At 39.7% G+C, this 23,091-nt stretch overlaps 1 protein-coding gene across 7 annotated transcripts in view; it reads left to right on the top strand.

Moving 5' to 3' along the window:
- The first annotated feature begins 1,011 nt into the window (after positions 1 to 1,011).
- KDM6A (lysine demethylase 6A) overlaps positions 1,012 to 23,091 on the top strand; it is a 141,063-nt gene continuing 118,983 nt past the window's right edge. For 3 of the 7 annotated variants that reach the window (XM_060770236.2, XM_060770234.2, XM_060770232.2), the window contains exons 1-2: positions 1,013 to 1,341; positions 1,573 to 1,636. In XM_060770236.2, coding sequence (XP_060626219.2) covers positions 1,175 to 1,341; positions 1,573 to 1,636 — 231 coding nt within the window. In that variant the 5' untranslated portion in view covers positions 1,013 to 1,174. Of the gene's footprint in view, positions 1,342 to 1,572; positions 1,637 to 23,091 lie in introns of all 7 variants that reach the window. The other 4 variants (XM_060770238.2, XM_060770237.2, XM_060770235.2 and 1 more) reach the window with 2 other exon arrangements.

Genomic DNA, 23,091 nt, shown 5'->3' with positions numbered 1-23,091 from the left:
TGGAGCACCCATGTATGTGGGGATCCACAGTGCGTTCTGGGGCGCACTGTATTTTTCAACAAGTGTGCTGCTTTTTGACTTCCTGCCTGTGGGAGCTCCTGAATGTCTGTTTCCCCCAGAAAGATACATTGTGAAAGAAAAGAGCTATATTGGAAGCGCTCTGTTGGCAGGAGTGCCGTATGCTGCCTCCTGCTCGGGAGTTTTAAGCAGAGGCTGGAGGGCCTTCTGTCAGGTGGGCTTTAACGGTGTGTTCCTGGCTGGCCTTTGGCTCTTCCAACTCCAAGGCATGGAATCTGCGGGGCTCGTTTTGTCCGCTCCTTCCTCTGAAATATAACCTACGCAGCCAGCGGTAATGTTAGTGATCTCCCACCCAAGCACTAACCAGGGGCGACCCTGCTTAGGAGAGGAAGCACGCCAGTTTTTTCCCTGGAAAGGAAGTATAAACCTGCTGGAAAGAGAGAGAACTTTAGCCTCACGTGTGTGTGTGTGTGGGGGGGGGGGGGGGGTTGTTCCGCGAACGTGCCGACGGAAACCCTGCAGTCGAGCTTGAAAACGAACGAGGCCGCCTCCCCTTGGTCTTCCCAAGCCCGAGCGTATGAGCGCGAGCGGAGCGCTGTGACTGACGTAAGTCAACAAAGGTCACGTGGGCCGGGCCAGGCGCGCCAATTGGCCTGCGTGGGCAGAGGCAAGCAGGGTGGGGAAGGGAGGGGGGAGCGCTCTCGGTGGCGGCGTGGGGGGTTCGCCGTGTGACACAATTACCACAACTTTGTGCGGCTGCTCGGGGAAGTTTGTACAGGAGGCCCACGCCACCCCGCGCGGGGCCCGTGTCACCCCGAACCGACTCCCTCCCGCGCCGCTGGAGGCGGCGGCGATGTAAACACCGCTCCGCCGTCACCGCCAGCAGCACAGCAGCAGCAGCAGCCTCCTCCTCCTCCTCCCCCCCCCCCTCGAGTGCGGGGCTCCCTCCTTCCCTCGCTCCCTCCCTCCGAGCAGCGGGGCTTCCCCCGCCTCCCTCCCTCTCCCTTCCCTCCCTGCCGGCTGTTGTTGTTGTAATAAAAGTTGTGGCGGTGGGCGCGCGGAGCGAGTGTGTGTGCGTGAGTGTGTGGGGCGCCCCGCCCCGCCCGGCGCTGGGGGGGGAGGTGGGGGGGCCGCGAGGTAATTACGCTGCGTTTCCATGAAATCGTGTGGAGTGTCGCTCGCCGCCGCCTCGACTGCTGCTGCTGCTGCTTCTTTCGGGGATGAGGAAAAGAAAATGGCGGCGGGGAAAGCGAGCGGCCAGAGCGAGGAGGACTTCGCCAGCCTGACAGCCGAGGAGAGAGGAGTCCTCGCGGGCCTCGACAGGTACCCCCGCGGCCCGGCCCGGGCCTCGCCTCGCTCGCCTCTCTCGGGGCGCCAGGGGAAGGAGGAGGAGGAGGAGGAGGAGGGGGTGGACGGAGGAGGGCGCGGGGCCGGAGAGCGGCGGGCTGCGGCCCAGGGGAAAGAGGGAGGGAAGGAAGGGACGGAACGGGCTCGGCGGCGAACGTGGCACTTGCTCGCCCCTCACCCGCCTGCTTTTTCTGCTCCCTTCTGCAGCCGACTCTTCGGGCTTCTGAGGCTTCATGAAGATGGCGCCAGAACGAAGGCCTTGCTGTTAAAGGTAAGGGGGCCTCGGCGGAGGGGGCGGAGGAGGAGAAGGCAGCCGACGGCGGAGAGAGAGAGAAGGGCAAGGAAGGAAGGCAGGAAGGGTTCTCTCCCGGGTCTGTTGGAGGCAGGGAGGGCGAAGCAGGCGTCAGGCACCTCGCGCCTCTGAGGCTCTCTGGGACGAGAAGAGTGAGCTGCCCCGGCAGCCGCCTCCTCTCTCTCTCTCGCTCTCTCTCTCTCTCCCTCCTGGCTCGGAGAGGGCGCGGGGCCTAGAGGCACCCCACTCTCTGGGCTTTGTCCCAAAGTAGGGCAGAAAGTGTGCCTGCTCTTCCGCCTAACCAGGCCCCATCTCTCTTGTTGATTCAGCCTCTGCGAATCATCCTAAAAATCACCCGGAGATCGGGCGGCTCTCATTCGCCATTGGCAACACTGGGCCCTTTTTTTGGCCTCACTGGGGTAATCCTCTCCCCTTTTCACTCCTGAATCGGAGGGACTGGATTCGTGATATAAATAGGAAGGAAGGGGTGTGGGAGAAACGTGGCCCCAGCGTGTCACTTTCGTTCGCGAGGGATTTGTTTACTCTCCCTGTGTGTGTCCATCTTTTTAGAGGCCCCTATTGCTTTATCTCAGCCCTTTGCTTTCTAACGTTTGTTTTTTTTTACTGAGGAAATAAATGGACAGGCTGCTGCCCACATGAGTATATAAAGAGGGATCTTGGCCTCTGCTAAAAAAAAGTTCTTGGTCCTGTCATTTAGTTAAGTAATGGCTGCTCCTGTCGGCCCAAGATGGCCGGACAGGGAGGAGAAAGAAGTGGGTGGGAGGAGGTAAACAAGGAAATAAATAGTAGGAATGAATATGTACAAGGACTGAAGCGTATGGCTATCTGCAGAGGCAAAGGCAAGCTCCCCATATGTGTCAAAAGAGCTTTCTCTTGATCTGAGTGCAAGAATATTGTATTTACAGAGCTGGATGTAAACCTAATCAACCTGTGGCACATCGAGCTGCCTATTGGTAGGTTTCTGACAAAGGCCTAGTTGTGACAATTTAATTTTCAGACAGTTTTAACCATTTCTGCATAGCAAGAGGATTGAATCATGTGAAATCAGTCTTCTTTTCAGAGCTAGCATTTTGCTGTTGTGACATCTTAATGTTTAGGTTGGATGTACATGCAGTTGTTTATTTTAAAGATGCTGTTGTGCATTGGATGTGTTAGACTAATCTGGATCCTAGGGTATGTTTATGTGATTTCTTGGTATAACTGTGAATTATTTTTTTGTAGTGTGTCATTTTGTGTGGGAGGAGTGGAGTTGATTTTACATAATGAAGTTTTTCTCTGTTCTGTTCACTCGGTTGCAATTTAAAATAGGCGATTGAAAATCTTTGGACTTTTGTGTGTTAGCTATTTTTTAATCAAAGCTGTTACATAATTTCTGGTATGTTGGAGGTTATCAGAATGCAAAATCCTAAACATCAGTTTTATGGAGTGAGATTAAATGTTGCAGAAAATAATAAATGGGATAGTAGACACAGCCCAATATACCAGAATATCAAGGCAGAAAATCCCACATTATCTGAGTGTGAACTCAGATAACCCAGTTCAAAGCAGATATTGTGGGATTTCCTGACTTGATATTCTGGGATATAGGGCTGTGTGGAAGGGCCCTAAGACTGCTGTTTAAAATGTTAGGCCGCACACTGCGAATGAGAAGATCCTAAATACTTGTAATATAGTTTTTTTAGTGATACCACTGGTGTATCTGTTAGAATATATAGATTATTTAAATTCGTACATCTTCATATAATTGGAGGGATGGATTCTTTAGATATTAGCAAGATGGACAATATTGCAATGTTTTGGGTTGTTGTAGGTTTTTTCGGGCTCTATGGCCATGTTCTAGAGGCAGTCTCTCCTAAGAGAATGCCTCTAGAACATGGCCATATAGCCTGAAAAAACCTACAACAACCCAGTGTTTCTGGCCATGAAAGCCTTCGACAACACATTGCAACGTTTTGATTCTTCGTATGAGCTGTGTTTGTGTATGACTATTTTTTGAAAGAGGTTAGTAGCCTGTGTTGTTTTAAAAAAATCAGGAAAAAAGCAGAGATTATCTTGTAATGCTGCTGGGGTGTTTATTATGTTACTGATGGCTATATATATATATACATATAGCATTGATTAATACTGAAATCCTACACATTGTTAATTAGAAATCTTGTCTATTTGAAGTCAGGGCGCTTACTCTCATTCAAGTGGGCAAATCTTAGATGGCAGATATTCAGGAACTACAAATTGTAATAATTTGGATATATAACGATTTGATGCTTCTGTTGAAATATGTCCAGGCATTATGTAATCAAGGCTCACTCTCCAGAATGAATTTTCAGGAAGGGATGTAGTTGAAACAACACAACTTACAGATATGTCAAGGTTCTAGTGGAAGTAGCCTGGAATAAATGGAATAACGATGACTAGAGGCAGCTGAATGTTGGTTGTAGTGAAAAAATAAGCAATAATGTTGGTGTCTGATTATGGCTGCTGCAACAACTGATGCTTTGGGTAGCAATGAACAGCAAGGGCACTTTCACATTACACAATAATAGTGGTGTAACTATAAATGTAACTAACTTTTAACTGCCAAGGCTGCATTCTATGTAACCTTGAGTTTTGTGATTTAGGCACTAAAGCTCTGTCTGAGTATGATAAAGGCCTCTCCCTAAACTGAAAATCCCAGAATTCCATAGGATGGAATCATGATAGTTAAAGTGGAATCATAACACTATAATTGAGTAATGTGAAAAAGCCCAGGCAACTGTTTAGGGCAGAGGTTTCCAAACTGTGTGTCAGGACGCATTAGTGTGTTGACAGCACTGTGTTGATGTGTAGTGTGAATGTAACAAGGATGATTTATCATCAAAAATAAATGTTTTCATGAGCTATATTGTGTCCCCATACATTTTGTTATTGCAATGTATGTAGGTGTCCTTATTTCTTATAAGTGTTTGTTTGCCAATAAAACTGAGTTACTGTGTTGCAAAAGGATGCCTGGCTAAAGTGTATCAACAACATGAAATGTTTGGAAAACTCTGATTTAGGATAAAAATATTTAGACACTAATACTCAAGTCATAAGCAGTAATGGAAACAATTTGGGTTCAACGTAGTGGGGAACATATGGCCCTCAATATGATGTTGAACTGCAAACACCATCATCCCTTGCCATTGATTGCACTGCTTAGAAGTGATGGGTTAGAGTCCTTCAAATGTCTGAAAAGTTACATATCCTAATTCTGCTCCAATTTATTATAGGTTTTTTAAAGGAAGGATCCAAGCATCCAGTTGATTACTGCAGAATACTTGGAAGGTCTAGTCTAGTTTTGTTTACCATTAGTTCTGATTTCACTTGTGAGGTCTTTGAAAATGTATAGGGCTTAGAAAGTAGTAGACAGGGTTGGGAAAAAGCTTTGTATCTGTCAGATCTAACTTCCATCCATGTTGCTTTTAAAAGATGCAACTGGTGAGTGAATAGAATGAGTTTTAAGGAATTTCTCTTCAGTAATTCTGCTTTTAGTGCTTTCTGGTCCACGGTAATATTGAGATTTGTATTGTTTATCTTATTCTTTATGGTCTGTTCTCAATATACTGGTTCAGGTGAGATTGTGCTATAAATATTCCTGGATATGTTATGAGATGGGAGCAACTTTATAATAGGGTTCTCATTTTTAAAGAACATTTTTCTTTGGCATTACTGTTTAATTCCAGAAAATACTAACTTGATATTTTTGGTAATATACTATCCAAGTGACAACAGTAGTATTCATTCAAGGCAGGCATGGGCAAACTTTACCCCCACCCCTCCAAGATGTTTTGACTTAAATTCTCAGAAATCCCAGCCTGCTTACCAGCTGTTAGGAATTGTGGCTTTAGTTTGCCCATGCCTGATTTAAGGGCACATGCACATTCTTGTTGGAAATAGGAAGAATCTGCATGAACTGAATATTAATTGATATTCAAACTATGATGTATATGCTTGGTTTTGCTCACACATCTATGTATAAGATGCTTTACAATTACTATCTTTTCACTTTTTCTACTGGGAAAACTACTAGCATGAAGGCATGTTTGGCATCCAATTTAATATTACAAGCTTTTTTCATTTGAAGCATGAAAATGATAAGAAAGGAATACTCAGCAGTAGTTTTGCAAATTCCTTCTTCTGAAATATCGCCTACAGGACCTTGTTTTTGTTGGCTGGCAGTCCCCATCCAAATACTGACCAGGGGTTATTATATGACAGTATATTTTTGCCATAATTTAGTAATGCAGTAGTTCAATTAGTAATGTTGGTCTTAATATTGCTTCAAAAGTAATATTAAAAGTTCATATTCAGTGTAAATGAAGGGTGGAACTTGGATATACTTGAGAAAGCCCAGTTCATCAACCTGTACTTGTCTTTTTGAGGCAAAGAGGGTATCTTCTCCTCCAATCGCAGCTAGGGGTTTATGTACAATCAGACATTAATCAGTGTTAAAATGTCAATAAAGTAGCTTTTAAGTGAGGTTTTTCTTGCTGTGTAGCTTTGGATATGTTTGGATTAATATTTTTCATCATTTGAGTTAACTTTTTGGGGGGCATCATTTCTGGATATTAGATTATGACCCTGAAAATATATGGATAGTTTGGATTACTGAAGCTTTTTTAGTTCGTCCTGAAAAATGGATTTCCATGAAATTTATAAAGGATTGCACTATATAGTCTGATCAAATCTGTATTTTAAAATTTGTCGTAAAATTTCCACACAACTTATTACTAAGTATGGATGTGCAAGGTTTGTAGGTATAGTCACAATGTCTGGAGTGGTAGATATTTTATGAATAACTGACAGAATTAAAACCCCAGCATTTCTAGATGTTCTACCACTTCCTGTTTTTCTTATAAATTTCAAGCAGTGGTATTCATTATTGTCCATAATTCGGTTGCAGTAAAAGATTATATTTCCATTGTTAAGGTCTATGGTAGTTCTAGAACAGTGATTTAAATTTAATTTATTTTAAAGCATTTTTGACCTGATTTTAATTGAAGTAATGTCTACAATCCAGCTTTCCTGTCACATCCTAATAACCAGAGTTTCATGATAATGATTCATTTGGGGGTGATATTCTGTGTTTGTGATAACACCAAGTTAAATATTTGCTGAGATCAGAAACCACAAGATTTTAATGAATAAAATTTAGTTGCTGCTTTATGGATACAGCTGTGGTCTGAGTGGTGTAGATAGTATTATTGAATATATATTTGCAGAGTTTTTAAAATAGCATCAGACTTTACTGGTAAAATGTAGATGTAAACTTTGTCAGCCTATTGTAGGTGAGAATGGGCTTTATGTCGTGATATTATCTAGTGTGTGCATTACAGATATGTGAAAGGCTTCCACATATCTTGATTTCTCACTTTTCCTTCTTGTAGAACAAATGCAGTATTTGAAGTGCTTGATGTATGCCTGTGTAAGAGATATTGTACTGTATTTTACAGTGACATTTTTTGTCCTTGTCAAGTATTTTGTAATCCTTTATTCGTGTTTACTCAAAAGTAAGCTACACTGTTTGCAGTGAAGATTACTCCCATATAAGTTACATAAGATAAAAGCATAAATTCGAACTTCATAAGTATTTCATGGTCTTTTAAACTGAGACTAGGTTTAGTTACAATTATGGAAACTAGTATGACAGCATGTAAACTAGAAAAGGCACTGAAATCTTTGTGAAGGAAAAATTGTATGCTTTTATCCAGAACAGTTTTTTAAGACTCGCATTGAAGTATACATCCTTCAGTAGATTACAAGTTAACAGTGGCCTTACGTTTAAACATTTGATTTATGGCCCTAAAATAGCTTTATCTATTGTGGACAGGCTGGTATTCCATTTTCCTGTATTTGTTCAAGTGATCACATCTGTCTAGTTGTATTAAAACATAATAACCACTAACATAAAAAGCTTACATTTTTGTAAATGTATGAACTTGTAATAATCAGTCTTTTAACTAATATATTTTATAAATAGTTTTATAATTGTATACTATAACTCGATTGTACTGATATTGTTTGCTTTTACACATTTTTAAATGTTGATTGATACTGGTATATCAGAGTTATTTCTGCACACCTGTAGTTTCAATTTACTTGGGAATTGAAAACCTGAAGATACTATTCCAAATCACATTGTATGATATAGTTACATTCAATACAATAAACATTTTCATGTGTAAATGCTGCAAACGGAATTATAATACAGATTAAAAAGTTGAGTAAAGTGATTGGGTTCAGGAGCTATTGACTTGAAAGTTGATTCAGCATGACTTCTCAAAGCATTTTAATCAGGAAAAAGAAGTGTTTTGCCACCACCATCTTTCTCTGCTTGCAGTATCAGAATAAGAGTAGAACAACCTTAACACACACCTCTATATGTTTCCATATATATGTAGGCCTTTGTATACATGTCTGTCTGCTTTCACTCACTTCTCCTTGGAAAAGCTGGAAAATGATGCCAAAGAGGATTCAAGGGAGTGATCATAAAAAGAATTAATTTTACCTTTTAGCTTGTAAACATTAACTGATAGTGCTTGTCATTTTTCTGCCCATTCATTTTTCCCTGTTGAAAAGAGGACTGAAACCAGTAACAGACCCTGCCATTTCTGATCCGTAATTAGAAAGAACAGGAATTTCTTTCATGCTAGCCTCCAGAGGTGAAACTTGGAGTAGGGGCTGATTTAAGAAGCTAAGTGGGGTCAGCCCTGGTTAGTACTTGGATGGGAGATTAATGAGAAGCACTAGGTACTGTCAGCCATGAATCAGACTGAGGAACTGGAAAAACCATTTCCTCATTCTGAGTATTCTGTACCTAAGAAAACCCTATGAAATTCATGGGACTGCCATAAGTGTCTTGAAGGTGCATACACCTTTGATGCAAGACATTTTACACCCACTAAGCCCCCCCCCCCTTTCCTCCTCATCCTCTGTGTAGCTGACAGGTTCTTTTGGTAGCATCATCATGAAGAGGATAGTGGAGGACTGGATAACACATACTTTCTATGTCAAATTTACTGCAGCAGCACATCTGTAGTAAGGAGTGCAATAACTTGAGTTGGGAAATACAATAGATTCACAGTTGACTAAAACTCAAGTAACTAGAACTGCCAAGCAACCAGCAAAAATTTGAAAAAATAATACTCTAAATAAAAATTAAAATATATGCATAATACAGTAAAGCTATGTTACATTAAGTTAAGCTTGTCTTTATTTCAATATTAATGTAAAGTCAAGAAATAATGTATAGTACGTTACAGTGTTCAGCTTATTTTTAGTGGTAACTGAAGCAATCAGAAATTTCATTTCTTCAGCACCTAACGTTGGTGCTGGTTCATTGAGAGTCTGCTGTAGTGGGATTCTACTTTGACTGTCCTGTAGCTTTGTGTGGTTGCTTACAATAGCCAAGGTAAATAGTAGCTGCCTCCAGGATCCATTAATGAGAATTTATAAACAGTAATACAGCCAGAAAAGGAGAAAATGGATAAGTTTGCCTCATGAGTTACACAAAGCAAGTCAAAAAAGCAAAGACAATGTATGTAGCCACCAATATGAAAATGGTGGAAAAAAAACACCCGGATGCATTTTGGGAGGAGCTTTCAAATGGTCTGTAGAAGGTTAAAATGTTTTTGTTTACTTATGGAGGACTTATCTTACTTGGTTGTTTTATTTTACATATTCATATAATTAGTTTTTTTTCTTAATATAAATGTTACTGAATAATGTTGAACTGGAACATGTTGAACATTCTTGCCACGTTATTTTTGCCTCTGGTACCAAATTTTCTGTCCAAGAGTAATGCATAGGAATACATCTGTTTTGTTAGAAGAGATTTGTGTGTATACATATGTATCTTTAACTAGCCTGTCAATTTATGATGACCCGTGCATTTTATAAGAGCTTCTTATAAAAAACTAGCTGTGCCCTGCCACGCGTTGCTGTGGCCTATAGTAAAACTTATCAAAGTTGAGGTAGATATCTGGACTATTATGAAAGAGAGGTCTCTACCTATTCCTTCCCCCTTTTCCTCCCCCTTTCTCTCCTTTCTTCCTTCTCTACCTCTTTCTTTCTTTCCTTCTTTCACTACTTGGTTTCATCCTTCTCTCTTTCCTTCATTCCCTCCCCCTTTCTTCCTTTGCCTTTCTTCCCTCCCTGTTTGCTTCCTTCTTTCTCTTTTTATTTCCTTTTATTTCACCACCATCATAACAATAACAATAATGCAATGCATTGCCTCTGGGACCTGACACCTCTCCCATTCCCCCTAAAAGGGTCTCATAGGAATAATAGCATAATAATAATAATAATAGAAATAACAACCTTTACCCGCCACGTGTTGCTGTGGCCAACCTTCCCTCTTTCTCTCCTTCTTTCCCTCCCTCCCTCCCTCCTTCCTTCCTTCCTTCCTTCCTTCCTTCCCTCCCTCCCATCTTTCCTTCTCCTCTTCCTTCTCTATCTCTTTCCTTCCTTCCCCCTTTTCCTTTCTCTTCTGGTCTCTTTTCTTCCTTCTCTCTTTCCTTCTTTCCTTCCCTCCCTCTTTCTCTACATCTTCCCCCTTCCTTCACTCCCTCTTTCCTTCCTTTATTCCCTTTTTTCTTTCCTTCTCTCCTTCCTTCTTTCCCCTTTTTTCTTTCCCTCTCTCTGTCTCTCATTTCTTCCTTCTCTACCTCTTTCCTTCCTTCCCCCTTTTTCTTTCTCTTCTGCTGTCTCTCTTTCCTTTCCTTCCATCTTTCCTTTGATTTCCTTTTCTTCTTCCTTCTTTCTCTAACTTTCCTTCCTTCCCCCTTTTCTTTATCTCCCTTTCTCTTTCTTCCTTCTTTCCTTCCTTCCTGTCTTTCCTGGATTTTGACAGGGCGGGAAGGGGCGGGGTGGGGTTTGGAGGTGGCGTGAAGTAAAAGGAGGTAAGATTGGGGCAGGCGAGTGATGGAGCATGAGGTTGTGTGTGTGTGTGCGGCAGCGGGGGGAGTGATGGAGCATGGGGTTGCGTGTGTGCGTGCGGCAGCGGGGGGAGTGGGGTTGCGCGTGTGTGTGTGGCGGTGGGGGAGTGATGGAGCATGGGGTTGCGTGTGTGTGTGCGGCAGCGGGGGGGGAGTGGGGTTGTGCGTGTGTGTGTGGCGGTGGGGGGAGTGATGGAGCGTGGGGTTGTGTGTGTGTGTGCGGCGGGGGGAGTGATGGAGCGTGGGGTTGTGTGTGTGCGTGCAGCAGGGGGTGTGTGTGCGGGAAGCAGCGTGGCGGGGCTTGGAGTGGGCATGGCTCCCGCAGAGGGAACTGTGTGCGCGCGCCAGGGAACTTGCGGCTCGGCACCAATGCGCATGCTCAGTTGTTTTGCCGTTTTGTGAGTGTGTTGTGTTGTTTTTCATTTTGAGTAGATATGTTTGTACCTTATGGGTTGTGTTATGGGCATGGGAATTCTGGTTAAGTTTCGTTGGGGGGTTTGTGAGTTTTGTTGTTTTGCCGTTTTGTGAGTGTGTTGTTGTGTTGTTTTTCATTTTGAGTAGATATGTTTGTACCTTGTGGGTTGTGTTATGGGCATGGCAATTTTGGTTAAGTTTCGTTGGGTTTTTTTGAGTTTTGTTGTTTTGCCGTTTTGTGAGTGTGTTGTTGTGTTGTTTTTCATTTTGAGTAGATATGTTTGTACCTTGTGGGTTGTGTTATGGGCATGGCAATTTTGATACAGTTTCGTTGGGGGGTTGTGGAGTTTTGCTGTCCGGTTGAACCAACCTAACAGATTTATATATATAGATTATCAGAGGTGGTTTTACCAGTTCCTTCCTTAGAAATAGAGCATACAACAGGGGTGTCAATTTTATTTTCAGTGTTGGCCACATCGGCATTATGGTTTCCTTCAAAGAGCCGTTTGTATGTGTAAAACTATATTGTTAAATAACCTGAGACACCATTCTCATCTACTGATATAAGTAAAGGAACAATAACATTAACAACATCACCAATAATAATTAAAAATGAATCTATGTTGCTCTGGCATTAAAAACCTAATACATGGTGCTAAATAAATAAATAATAACAGTAATAATAATAGATGAAACTATGTTTCCCTGGCATTGGAAGCCTAAAACACCTCCCACATGAAAGTCACTCACTGATTACCAAGGTTGCTTCAAACCTCATGTATCCCACTATCCCAGGCTCTCTGTGAGGAAGAGTAATGTGGGGGGAGTTACCTTCATTCAAAATTTCTTTCCTAATTTGTGCCGCAGAGTGAGGGCCAATGTATTTTGATTCAGCTAGGAGGGGAATGCATTAAATGTGAGCATAACTCTTCAGAGCATTCACCTCCATCGAGAAAGGAGAGGCCACCACCTGCTTCACATGCCTCGCCCACCAGAGCCTCACTCAGATATTTGTGCCCCACCTGTGAGAGGTGATCTGCATTCAGTGTCCTCTTAGCACATGCAAAGCACTAGCAGCACCTTCTCTTCTCCAGTGGTCTCCAGGATACCAGGCACTGTTAGGCGGGAGATGGTCTTTGAGTGGACACATGCTCCTCCGCAACTAGGTTAGTGGCAAGTGATGGCTTGGCCATTAGTATTGGTCTACAAACCACCATTTTGAGTAGCACAACTGTAAATAATTTTATCTGTATTACAATTGTTGCATAATTCTAAAAAAAGGTTCCATAATTCATTTTCCTATTTTTCTGGGGAAAAAATTAAGTCTTCAAAAAAAGAGAAGGGAGAAGACATGTGTCCGCCTCTGTTTTTTAACTTCTTCCCCAATCTTCCTATTCCCAGGTCCTGTTTTAGTCCATGTTTGGGTCTTCTATTTTGATATTTTATTTTAGAAATCAATTTTGCATTATCTTGTGTGTGGCATTTAAAGTTTAATTTAAGAATGAATTCTTGTAAGTATAAGCATTTAGAAAGTTGGAACTATAGATAACAAATTGTCAGTAGTTAAATTTAGTCATGTAAAAGTTTGCATATCCTGTCTGGTAACTTCTAATTTTTTTGTAGCATAGAGAAGTTTGAAGTGCAAAAAATGAGAGTATGGAAGATGTGAAAAGTATTAGAAATGGACAAATGTATGTATGAAGTATCTGCCATGTAGAAAATGTTTTGTGGTTACAAACTGAGGAAATACGGTAGTAGTTTTTTTCTAGACAGCAGGTACAATTATCTGCATTACAAATGCTTTGCCAGATAAGATTTCTTGTACAGTGAACTTGTAATATATGCTGTCTTAACAATAACTCTTGTAAGCCCTGAATGTTCATATTGAGAGGAATGAGCAAGCTGGTCTAAAGTCATGAAGTTGGCAACAGCACTTCACTTAACTATTTGCTATATTTCTCTGGTAAATGGATCTGGGTTAGACACTTTGCCAACTTCTTCCTGATAATATACGTATTTTCTGCTACCAATTGCGGACAAGTTCAAAAACCTAGTGAACTCTTATGTTCAGAATATCACTTTCTGCCATCTCTTTGGATAATAGATATGAGATATCTAAAAGATATTATTTATTGTATTTTATTTCTGTTTTTACCACACTGTTACTATTTAATTGTTTTTTAACTTTTGCATTGCACTTTTTAAACTTATCTAGTGTGGGATTGTTAGCCGCCTTGAGCCCTCGCAGGGAAAAAGGCAGAGTATAAATAAAGTTAATAATAATAAGTATTATAACTAGACACCTTATGAAAAGTAAGAATATATTCATAAAGCAAATACAATGTTTAACATGGAGACACAAAACACTAGGGGGAAGACTCTAAAAGTTGTAACCTGAATGTTTTATTGTCTGTCCCAGACTATTTAGCTGTATAGGCTATTTGTGGTGGGAGGGCTGATCTAATTTCACTAGGGAGGGAGTTCCATAGCTGAGGGGCCACCACTGAGAAGCCCCTGTCTTTTGTCCCCACCAACTGCACCTGTGAGGGAGGCAGGACCAAGAGCTGAGCCTCCCCAGAAGATCTTAACCTCCTAGCTGACTCATAGAGGGCGATATGTTTGGACAGATAAATTGGGCTGGAACCATTTAGGACTTTTTAGGTTAAAGCCAGCACTTCGAATTGTGCTCAGTAGCAGACTGGCAGCCAATGGAGCTGATGTAACGGGAGCTATATGCTCCCTTGATTTAAGGTATCATGAATACATAGCACATGAATACTTAATTTATTTTTATAGTGTCATTACTTTCAGAAAAGGGAAAAAATTCTTGTGGGAGCTTCTTCCTCAGGTAAAGTCTAACCAGTCTGGTCTTGGGCACTTTGCATTTTGAGTCAGCTGTTCTCAGGCGCCAAGATAACCAAGGCCCTGAATAGATGTGTTATTTATTTTTTATTTGATGTTGTTTACCTTTGTTAAAGATGGAAAGATATGGGCGGGAGTACATGCTTTTAAACCCAGAAAGCACACATCTGCATATACTAAACAAGTGGTTAGCAGGTATGCATCCATACAGTAGGAAATCAATTTATCCCATTTTTTCTTTACTGCGAAAGAAGGAGAAACAACTAGTCCCATTGTCATCTGTTTCTGTTGATCTTAAGGGACACCCAGGTTAAAAGAAATGCTGTTGCATAACTGTCACTCAGACAGAGGCTACACTAAGGCAGTTTGTTTATAACATCTTGTGTTACACTTGATCTTTGCCGAAAGGCTTTATGAATATATTGCCAAAAGGCCGAGAAGTGATGTTAACATCTTGTGTTAAGTTTAGGCAAAAGAAGAGGTTGCTTAGCTTCAAAAATTGATTGCCTTATATAGAATGTGAAGTTCCTCCTCAGTTGAGATATTAGGGCAGTGCAATCAATGAAAAAAATACTTCAAAATTCTACAAAATGAGGGGGCACCTGCGTTTTGCCAGTTCCTTCCTTAGAAATAGAGCATACAACAGGGGTGTCAAATTCATTTTCAGTGTTGCCCACATCGGCATTATGGTTGCCTTCGTTTCTAAAGTTTTTCTGAAGTGTAGTTATTGAAAATTTAGTTACTATAATGAGAGTGATGAAATTTCGTTACTTTTTCATTATAATAACTGTGCAAGTGGGAAAACTTCATGGTCTCCTTTCTCCCTCATTTTTACAGCTATTGGAATGACACTTGCTACAATGATAGAATACATTTACTACTCTTAGACCATCAAGTTTCAGAACTTATCTATGGATTTTTGGGAAAGTTTTTATAAACAACATTTTAAAAAACAAAACTACAAGAGCTATCTCTTTGAATTTTCTATACAATGACACAAGATAACAGGGGATAATTTCCCTACTTTCAGAAATATTCATACATTGGGATTTTAAAAAACCTTTTGACAGAAATGTTTTGATTTTTTAAAGCCACAACAGCTATCTCATTGATTGTCTCTCATATTAATCAATAGAACTTCCATTTAGGGATTTCTCCCCAGCCTATCACAGAGATTTACTTACTGGAAGTATTAGTCCTCCTCTTTGAAGATTCAACAATTTATTGGAACTCTGGCTAGCAGTGTCTACGGAGAGACAAATCTCTACATTTCCAATTCTGGGAAATATAGTTTAAGGCTGGCCTTTTGAATTCTCTGGCAATAGGGCTCATCGTCTTCCCAAACTATGTTTCCCAGAATTCTGTGCTTTCTCGGTCTCTTTCCCAGCAAACTCTGCTTTTTCCCACTGCTTCCCTCTCTTAATTTTAAGAGGAATGGCAGCTTTTTTGACTTTGCTTTGCTTGCTTGCGTTGAAAATAAACCTGACTTTAGGAGGCTTCTGAGATTTACAAAATTAAACCAAAAAAGTATTTGGTAAGTTTTGATTCTTAAGTTTTTGGCGTGGGCCCCACTCATGTGTTTGATATTGCATCATAAGTATGAATTTAACTAATTTGATCTGTCTTACGACAACTAACAAAAAATTAGCACAGCCGTATCGATATCAAAAAACATTAAAGTAAACAAAAATAAACTTCAGTGGGACAAATAACATTTATCAGTGGCATGCCACATAATGCTTGTGTGAAATCTTAATAGAAGTATTGTAACATCTTGATAAAAGAATATATTCTAATGATACTGTACTTGCTTCCCACTATTTATTGTGTATACTGGTTAAAATTAGCTAGTTCTTGAATTTCAAGTCATTATAGCGGCAAGATTACTTTATGTTCAAAAGATAATTGGATTATAAAAGTTCTATAGTTGGCAGAAATGTATGTTACCTTTTTGGTAACTTTTTAAATGAATGGGGACCATTTGTATCATTTATAAAGAAAAAGAAAATATAAAACTGCTTGCGGGTTTTGAAGATTAAGTAAAATATTAAGATAGTAAGGTAGAAGAAAGAAATTATTTTAGATAAGAATTCAGCAGGGCAAGTAATATTTTTATTCTGTGTTTTTATGGTAGGAAGTCCATTTTAACTTTTTAATTTTAGGGGGAGGGTGGAGGGTAGTTTGTTTGTTTTTAAAAAATAAATTAAAAACACAACTAACATTAACATAAAACATACAATAGTTCAGTTAAACTTTTAATCATATATTTTTATACATGTAATCTCTACGTGCACCCACCACCATGGCAGATTTATTCATCCTTAATATTAATAATTATATTGACCTCTTCTCCAAAATGCAAATGTATGCTGATTTGGTTTTATTCCTTTTTTCTTGACAAATATATATTCTAGGAAAGCACCCCATATTGCTTCAAAATAATTTATTTGTATTAATCCCTTCTTATATTTTATTTCACAAGGCAGTTTGCTGTTTATTGTGATGTTCCACACCTCTTTGTACCAATCATCAATTTTGTTTTCATAGTTTTCTTTCCATTTTTTGGCTGTAACTAATCTTAAAGGAGTAACGAAAAGTATTTTTAATTCTTTCTTTTGCAACTTTAATCTTATATCTCCAAAATTTAATAGAAGTGTTTTATTTGGATTTTTTGTAGAATAATCTATAGTAAGTCATTAATTTCAACAAATACTTTTCCCCATTTTAATACTTTCACATTTCCACCATAAATGTATATAAGTCCCAGTTTCCTTATTGTACCTCAAACAATTTTGTTGATTGTTTATATTGTAATAACTGTACCATCTCCAAATTGTTTTATAACAATTCTATTTAATTCTCACAGACATATTTTTCATAATTCTTTGTTTCCAAATTTTAAACCATTCCTTTTCTGTAATATCGATTCCTAAGTCCCTTTCCCATTTTTTTTTGTACCGAATTGTATTGGAACACTTTTTATCATTATTTTATACATTTTCTTATTAATCCTTTTGTTACTTCATCTGTCCCATTGGGCTTCAATTGTATTATTAATTCTTTTTATTTTGATAATTCTCTGCATTTTCTGTATTGCTTTATCCAATTCTTATTCCATAAATCCAGTTGTAGTACATTACACCAAGATATTCCACTCTGTTTACATATTTCTGTTACATCTTCTTTTCTAGAGACTTTATTTATCCAATCTTTTAGTCTTACTACTCCAGCTCTTTCCATATCCTTTATGAGTAATGTCTTAAGGTTCTCTGGAAATTTTTCTGGATCTATAACTATAATCAGTGGTGATATTCCAGGTCTAAGGTTTTTTTTTTTTTTGGTTTTTTTTTTTTTTTTGCTAATTCTGTATTGTGGTTCTACTGATTGGGATTTTTTTATTTCCTTAAGACATTATCTTGGGTTTTTTAAAAAGCATTCTTTGTTTATTATCTCTTCTGACTTTGTTTCTCCCAAAATAAAGTTTTCTATTCTGTGTATCATATTTGGAACATGTCTCATTTGGTTAGCAATATAGTACAAATTAATATTTGGAATATCTAATCCTCCTCTTTTCCGGGATATACCATAACATTTTTATTTATTCTTGGTCTTTTATCTCCATTACAAAAATTGTTTATAATGTTTTGCCATTTTTAATTCTCCCCTTGATAATCCTATTGGTATTATCCAGAATAAGACGTTTATCTTAGATAACATCTTTATTTTAAAAAGTGCTATTCTTCCAAACCATGACAATTTTAATTTTTATATCTAAGTAGATTTTCTTTTATCTCGTCTTTCAACTTACCAAAATTCATTTTTTAAAAATCCTGTATATTTTTTGCTATATTTATCCGTAAATATTTAAAAATTTCAGAGTTTTTGATGGATCTATGATAGATAAAGATAAAGGTTTTCCCCTGACATAACATCTAGTTGTGTCCGACTTTGGGAGGGGTGCTCATCTTCATTTCTAAGCCGAAGAGCCAGCATTGTCTGTAGACACCTCCAAAGTTATGTGGCCGTTATCTTCCCGCCGGAAGATAACGGCCGGTACCTGTTGATCTACTCACATTTGCATGTGAGTGCTAAGTTGGTAGGAGCGGGGGCTAACAGTGGGAGCTCACCCTACTCCTCATATTCAAACCGCTGACCTTTTGGTCAGCAAGTTCAGCAGCTCAGTGGTTTAAATCGCTGTGCCACTGGGATTAACAAGGTTTCATCCGCAAATAAACTATTCTTTACTTTTTCTCCTATTCTATATCTTTGGTTTTTTATCACATTAGCTAATAATTCTATCACTACTATAAATAAAATTGGAGATAAAGGGCAACCTTTTCTAGTTCCTTTTGGACTGTGTTTTTAAGTAATTATGTTAAATGATATGTTTTAATTATGTGATTTTAAAGTTCATGTTTTATTTTTATACGTATCAAGGCATTGAATTGTGCCTCTGTTGTGAGCCGCCCTGAGAAAAGGGCAGGATATAAATGTTATAAAAGTAGAAATCTGTCAGAGCGTTGTGACCTCCACTGACAATGGACCTGGACTACATTTGGCACATGGAACCCCCATGACCAACAGAACATACTGGAGGGATTTGGGGAAATTCATCTAGATTTATAGCTGTTGTAGGTACTGGGATGTATAGTTCATTTGCAATCAAAGAGCACTTGGCCCCACCAACGATGGACCTGGAACTTACTTGGCTCACAGAATCCTCATGGCCAATAAAATGTACTGGAGGTCTTTGGAGGGATTTATAGGAGTTGTAGTTCACCTACATCCAGAGTACACTATGAACCCAAACAATTATGGATCTCGATCAAACTTGACATGCATACCCGATATACCTAAATTGAAATACTGGTGGGTTTTGAGGGGAATTGGCTTGGACATTTTGGAGTTGTAGGTACTCCTATGTATAGTTCACCTGCAAACAAAGAGCATTCCGAACCCTACTGATTATGGACTGGCACCAAACTTGGCACACAGAATCCCCATGACCAACTGAACATACTGCAGGGGTTTGGGTGGAATTGAACTTGATATTGGGAGTTGTAGTTCACCTGCACCCAGAGAAACAATGACACCCCCCCCCCCCCCACACACACACACACACCCCGACAATGGACCAGGACCAAACTTGGCACAGAGAAGCCCCATGACTAACAGAACATACTGGAGAAGTTTGGGGAAAAGAGGGTTATAGTTCACCTTCATCCAGAGAAACTATGACACCCCAACAGAAACCAGTCAACGATGGATCTGGACCAAACTTGGGACACAGACTCAACACAGCCAAATGTGAATACTCGCAGGGTTTCGGGGTGATTGCCCTGGGAATCTGAGAGTTGTAGTTCTCCTTTATCCAGAGCACTGAACCCTGCCAAAGACAGAACTGGACAAAACTTGGCACATAGATGCCAAATACTGATAGATGTTTTGTGAAGATTGTCCTGGAAATCAGGAAGCTGTAGTTCACCCTAATCCAGAGAGCACTCAACTCAACCGACAATGGATTTGCACCAAACTTGGCACATAGAACCAACATGGCCAAATGTGAATACAGTTGGGGTTTGGAGGTGATTGTCCTTGGAATCGGAGAGCTGTACTTCACTCTTATCCAGAGAGCACTGCAGCCAGACAATGACATATTTGGACCAAACTTGGCGCATAGACTCAAAATGGCCAATTTTGAATACTTGCAGGGTTTGAGGAGGATTGAACCACAAAACTGAGAATACCTAACATCTCAAACCAGGCAATGCCTTTTTCAAATAACCTGGGCATCGCCGGGCTCCCAAGCTAGTAAATAAGTAAATAAATAAATAGTTCCTCGGCTTAGGTTAAATTGTTCTATTTCTCCACTATTAACTAATATTGAAGCTTTATTTTTTACATATAATTTATATAAATAAAAATGTAATGTTCGTTTGTGGGATTAACAGAATTCAAAAACCACTGGATGAAGTGACACCAAATTTGGACACAAGACACCTAACAACCCAATGTATGTCCTTCACTAAAAAAAATTTGCTTTTGTAATTTGGGAGTTGTAATTGCTGGGATTTATAGTTCACCTACAATTAAAGAGGATTCTGAACCCCACCAACGATGGAATTGAACCAAACTTGGCACACAGTTCTCCCATGACCAACAGAAAATACTTGGTTTGGTGGGCAGTGTCCTTTGGTTTTGAATTGTAGTTCACCTATATCCAGAGAGCACTGTGGACTCAAACAGTGATGGATCCAGACCAAACTACACGAATATTCAATATGCCCAAATGTTAACACTGGTGGAGTTTGGGGAAAATAGAATCTTGACATTTGGGAATTGTAGTTGCTGGGATTTGTAGTTCACCTACAATCACAGAGCATTCTGAACCCGACCAACAATAGAATTGGGCCAAACCTCCCACACAGAACCCCCATGACCACCAGAGTGGGCCACAGGAACACATGGCAGGGGATGGCTAGTCTATATAACTACAAATGTAATGTTCGTTTGTGGGATTATCATAACTCAAAAACCACTGGACGAATTTACACCAAATTTGGACAGCATAGACCTAACAACCCAATGGATGTCCTTCACTCGAAAATTTTGATTTTATCATTTGGGAGTTGTAGTTGCTGGGATTTATAGTTCCCCTACAATCAAAGAGCATTCTGAACTCCACCAATTATGGAATCGAATCAAACTTGGCATACAAGACTCCCATGACCAACAGAAAACACTAGAATGGTTTGGTGGGCATTGACCTTGAGTTTGGGAGTTGTAGTTCACCTACATCCAGAGAGCACTACATCCATATGCCCAAATATGAACACAGATGGAGTTTGCGGAAAATAGACCTTGACATTTGGGATTTGTAGTTACTGGGATTTATAGTTCACCTACAATCAAAGAGCATTCTGAACCCCACCAATGACAGAATTGGGGCAAACTTCCCACACAGAACTCATCCAAGGCCATTTTCCAGATCAACAGACTGGGCCACAGCAATGTGTGGCAGGGGACAGCTAGTCTTGTAAATAATACGTTAGATTTTTTTTTCTAAAATCATTTGATGAACGATGTTTTTAATATTGACCATTCTACTGCATCAAAAGTTTTAAAAAGGTATGATGTAAGGAAATAACATATGGAAATGAAATGATGTAGTGACAGAGTTTGCAAACTTTAGAATTAAAACTGTAAACCCTGGTTCACAGCTGGTGTTACTGCAATGCTCCTGATTCATTTTACTCTTTCCCTAAATCAGGTATACAGGCAGCCTCCAAGTTATGAACAAGATAGGTTCTATAGATTTGTTCTAAAGTTGATTTTTTATGTAAGTTGGAACTGCTACATTTTTAAGTGTAACTCCTGCTACACACACATACACATACATACATACATACATACATACACACATATGGATAGCATAGGGAAGGATTAAAACCTTAGTGGTGTTTATTTTGCTGTCTGTGCCTCCGTTCAGAAGATATCACTTCACTTTCTGCCCTGTAATAATTTGATTTTTAAAAATTTGGTTTGATGTGGAAACAAGGATTGGCGAGAAAGCTTCAGTTGAGTCATCTTTCCCCCGTGATAACTTTTTCAGGAGTGGATTTCCCTTCCTAGGCATAGATTTCTCTCACTTCCTGTTGTCTAATTCCCGTTCTTTACTATGAGTTGTTTGCAAGTCAGAAGTTTGCATCTTGGGGATTACCTGTACTTGGTATGCATGTACCTGAGATCTTGGAGCAGCATGTATGAACCTGCTATATCTTGGAAAGCAATACCTCTAGCGTGCTCCATCTGTATAGTTTTCCAGTTTATATTAATGTACTAATTTTGCTGAATGCCACCTGTGCACATTAGGGGTCATGGGGGTACTTTTGAGGGCACCTCAAGCTTATATTTTTGGGTGAAGACCCTCTTGGCATGAGACTGTACATGGGAGTGCCTCCCATGTGGTGATTTGTCCTGTCACAGCCCGTGGATGCACTTTTGTAATGCTTACCCTACCCCCCCCCCCCCCCCCCAAGTTTTAAACTATTTTAAAAATTTTATGGGCATTGGTTTAGAGACCAACCTGGGCTCCCGTGAGTTTTCCAAAGGTCAGATGTTTCTTATCTGCTTCCGCATACACAGAAGTAAAAGTAGCTATATTGGTAGAGTCATTGGGTAAAGATCACTAGGCAGGGGAAACAATGCACGACAGCCTAAATTAGGGCACATGGTAATGACAGCAGATCTCCATCACTTATATCTCCAGACAACCCCACCCACCCACCCATTTTACTTTTGAAGCCAGGCAGCAGTCCCAACAAAGAGATTTCTGAGACTCTAGAGAGGATTGTTTGGCAAAGACATATCCAGGCCTCTCTGTGATGGGAAAAGCAGCAGCAGGGTTCCTAAAGACAGGATGGTGCTGTGCCTGCCTATTATTCTCTCTCTCAGAGGCCTGAGCAGTGACAGTTTGGAAAGAGGGCCTTTATCCTTTTATGTTTCATCCCCACAACTAGTATGCAGATGATAATAATAATATACAGTACAGTTAAAAACACACAAATACTATAAAAATTCTACAAACACACTTTAAAATTCAGTCCCATAAAAGACACAGATTAAAGCACTGATGTAAAATACACATTAATTACACAGGACAGAAACCAAAACACATGGCACGAGTTTAAAATCATGTTTTCAACTGGCTAAGTAAAGGAAAGTAGCCTACGTGTATACCAAGTAGATGTGTTCCTGGATGTTATGTTTTCTACCAAATGATAGAAATAGCATGGAAAGAATAGAAACCTATACTACACGCACACAAACAGGTCAACATGTTTTACCCAAGTTTTTATTCAAAATTAATAGTATACACACGGAAAATGAAGCCACCAGGCTAGGTGAACTTTATATAAGCAGACAAAAATAACTTGGAACACTTCTTTGAAAATGTACCCAGACGGGTTTTTTTTCTTTCACCAGTTTTTTTGCTGTTGTGATTATTTCCATTTTAGTGGCCAGTGTTCACATTTGGGGTAGCTAGTGAAGCAGGCAAATGTGCTTTCTGCTTTTTTTTGTTTTGTTCTGCAGTTCACACATGCTCAGTAAGGGATTCTAAGGGCGACTGCAGTTCCTTTGCCTGTTGTAGATAAGCAGACATGAGTAGAGCAGACATTAGTT

This window comes from Anolis sagrei, chromosome 3 (assembly GCF_037176765.1).
Source record: "Anolis sagrei isolate rAnoSag1 chromosome 3, rAnoSag1.mat, whole genome shotgun sequence".
NCBI lineage: Eukaryota > Metazoa > Chordata > Lepidosauria > Squamata > Dactyloidae > Anolis > Anolis sagrei.
Note: the sequence above shows the minus strand (reverse complement) of the source record. Positions and strands in the feature narration are given on the sequence as shown.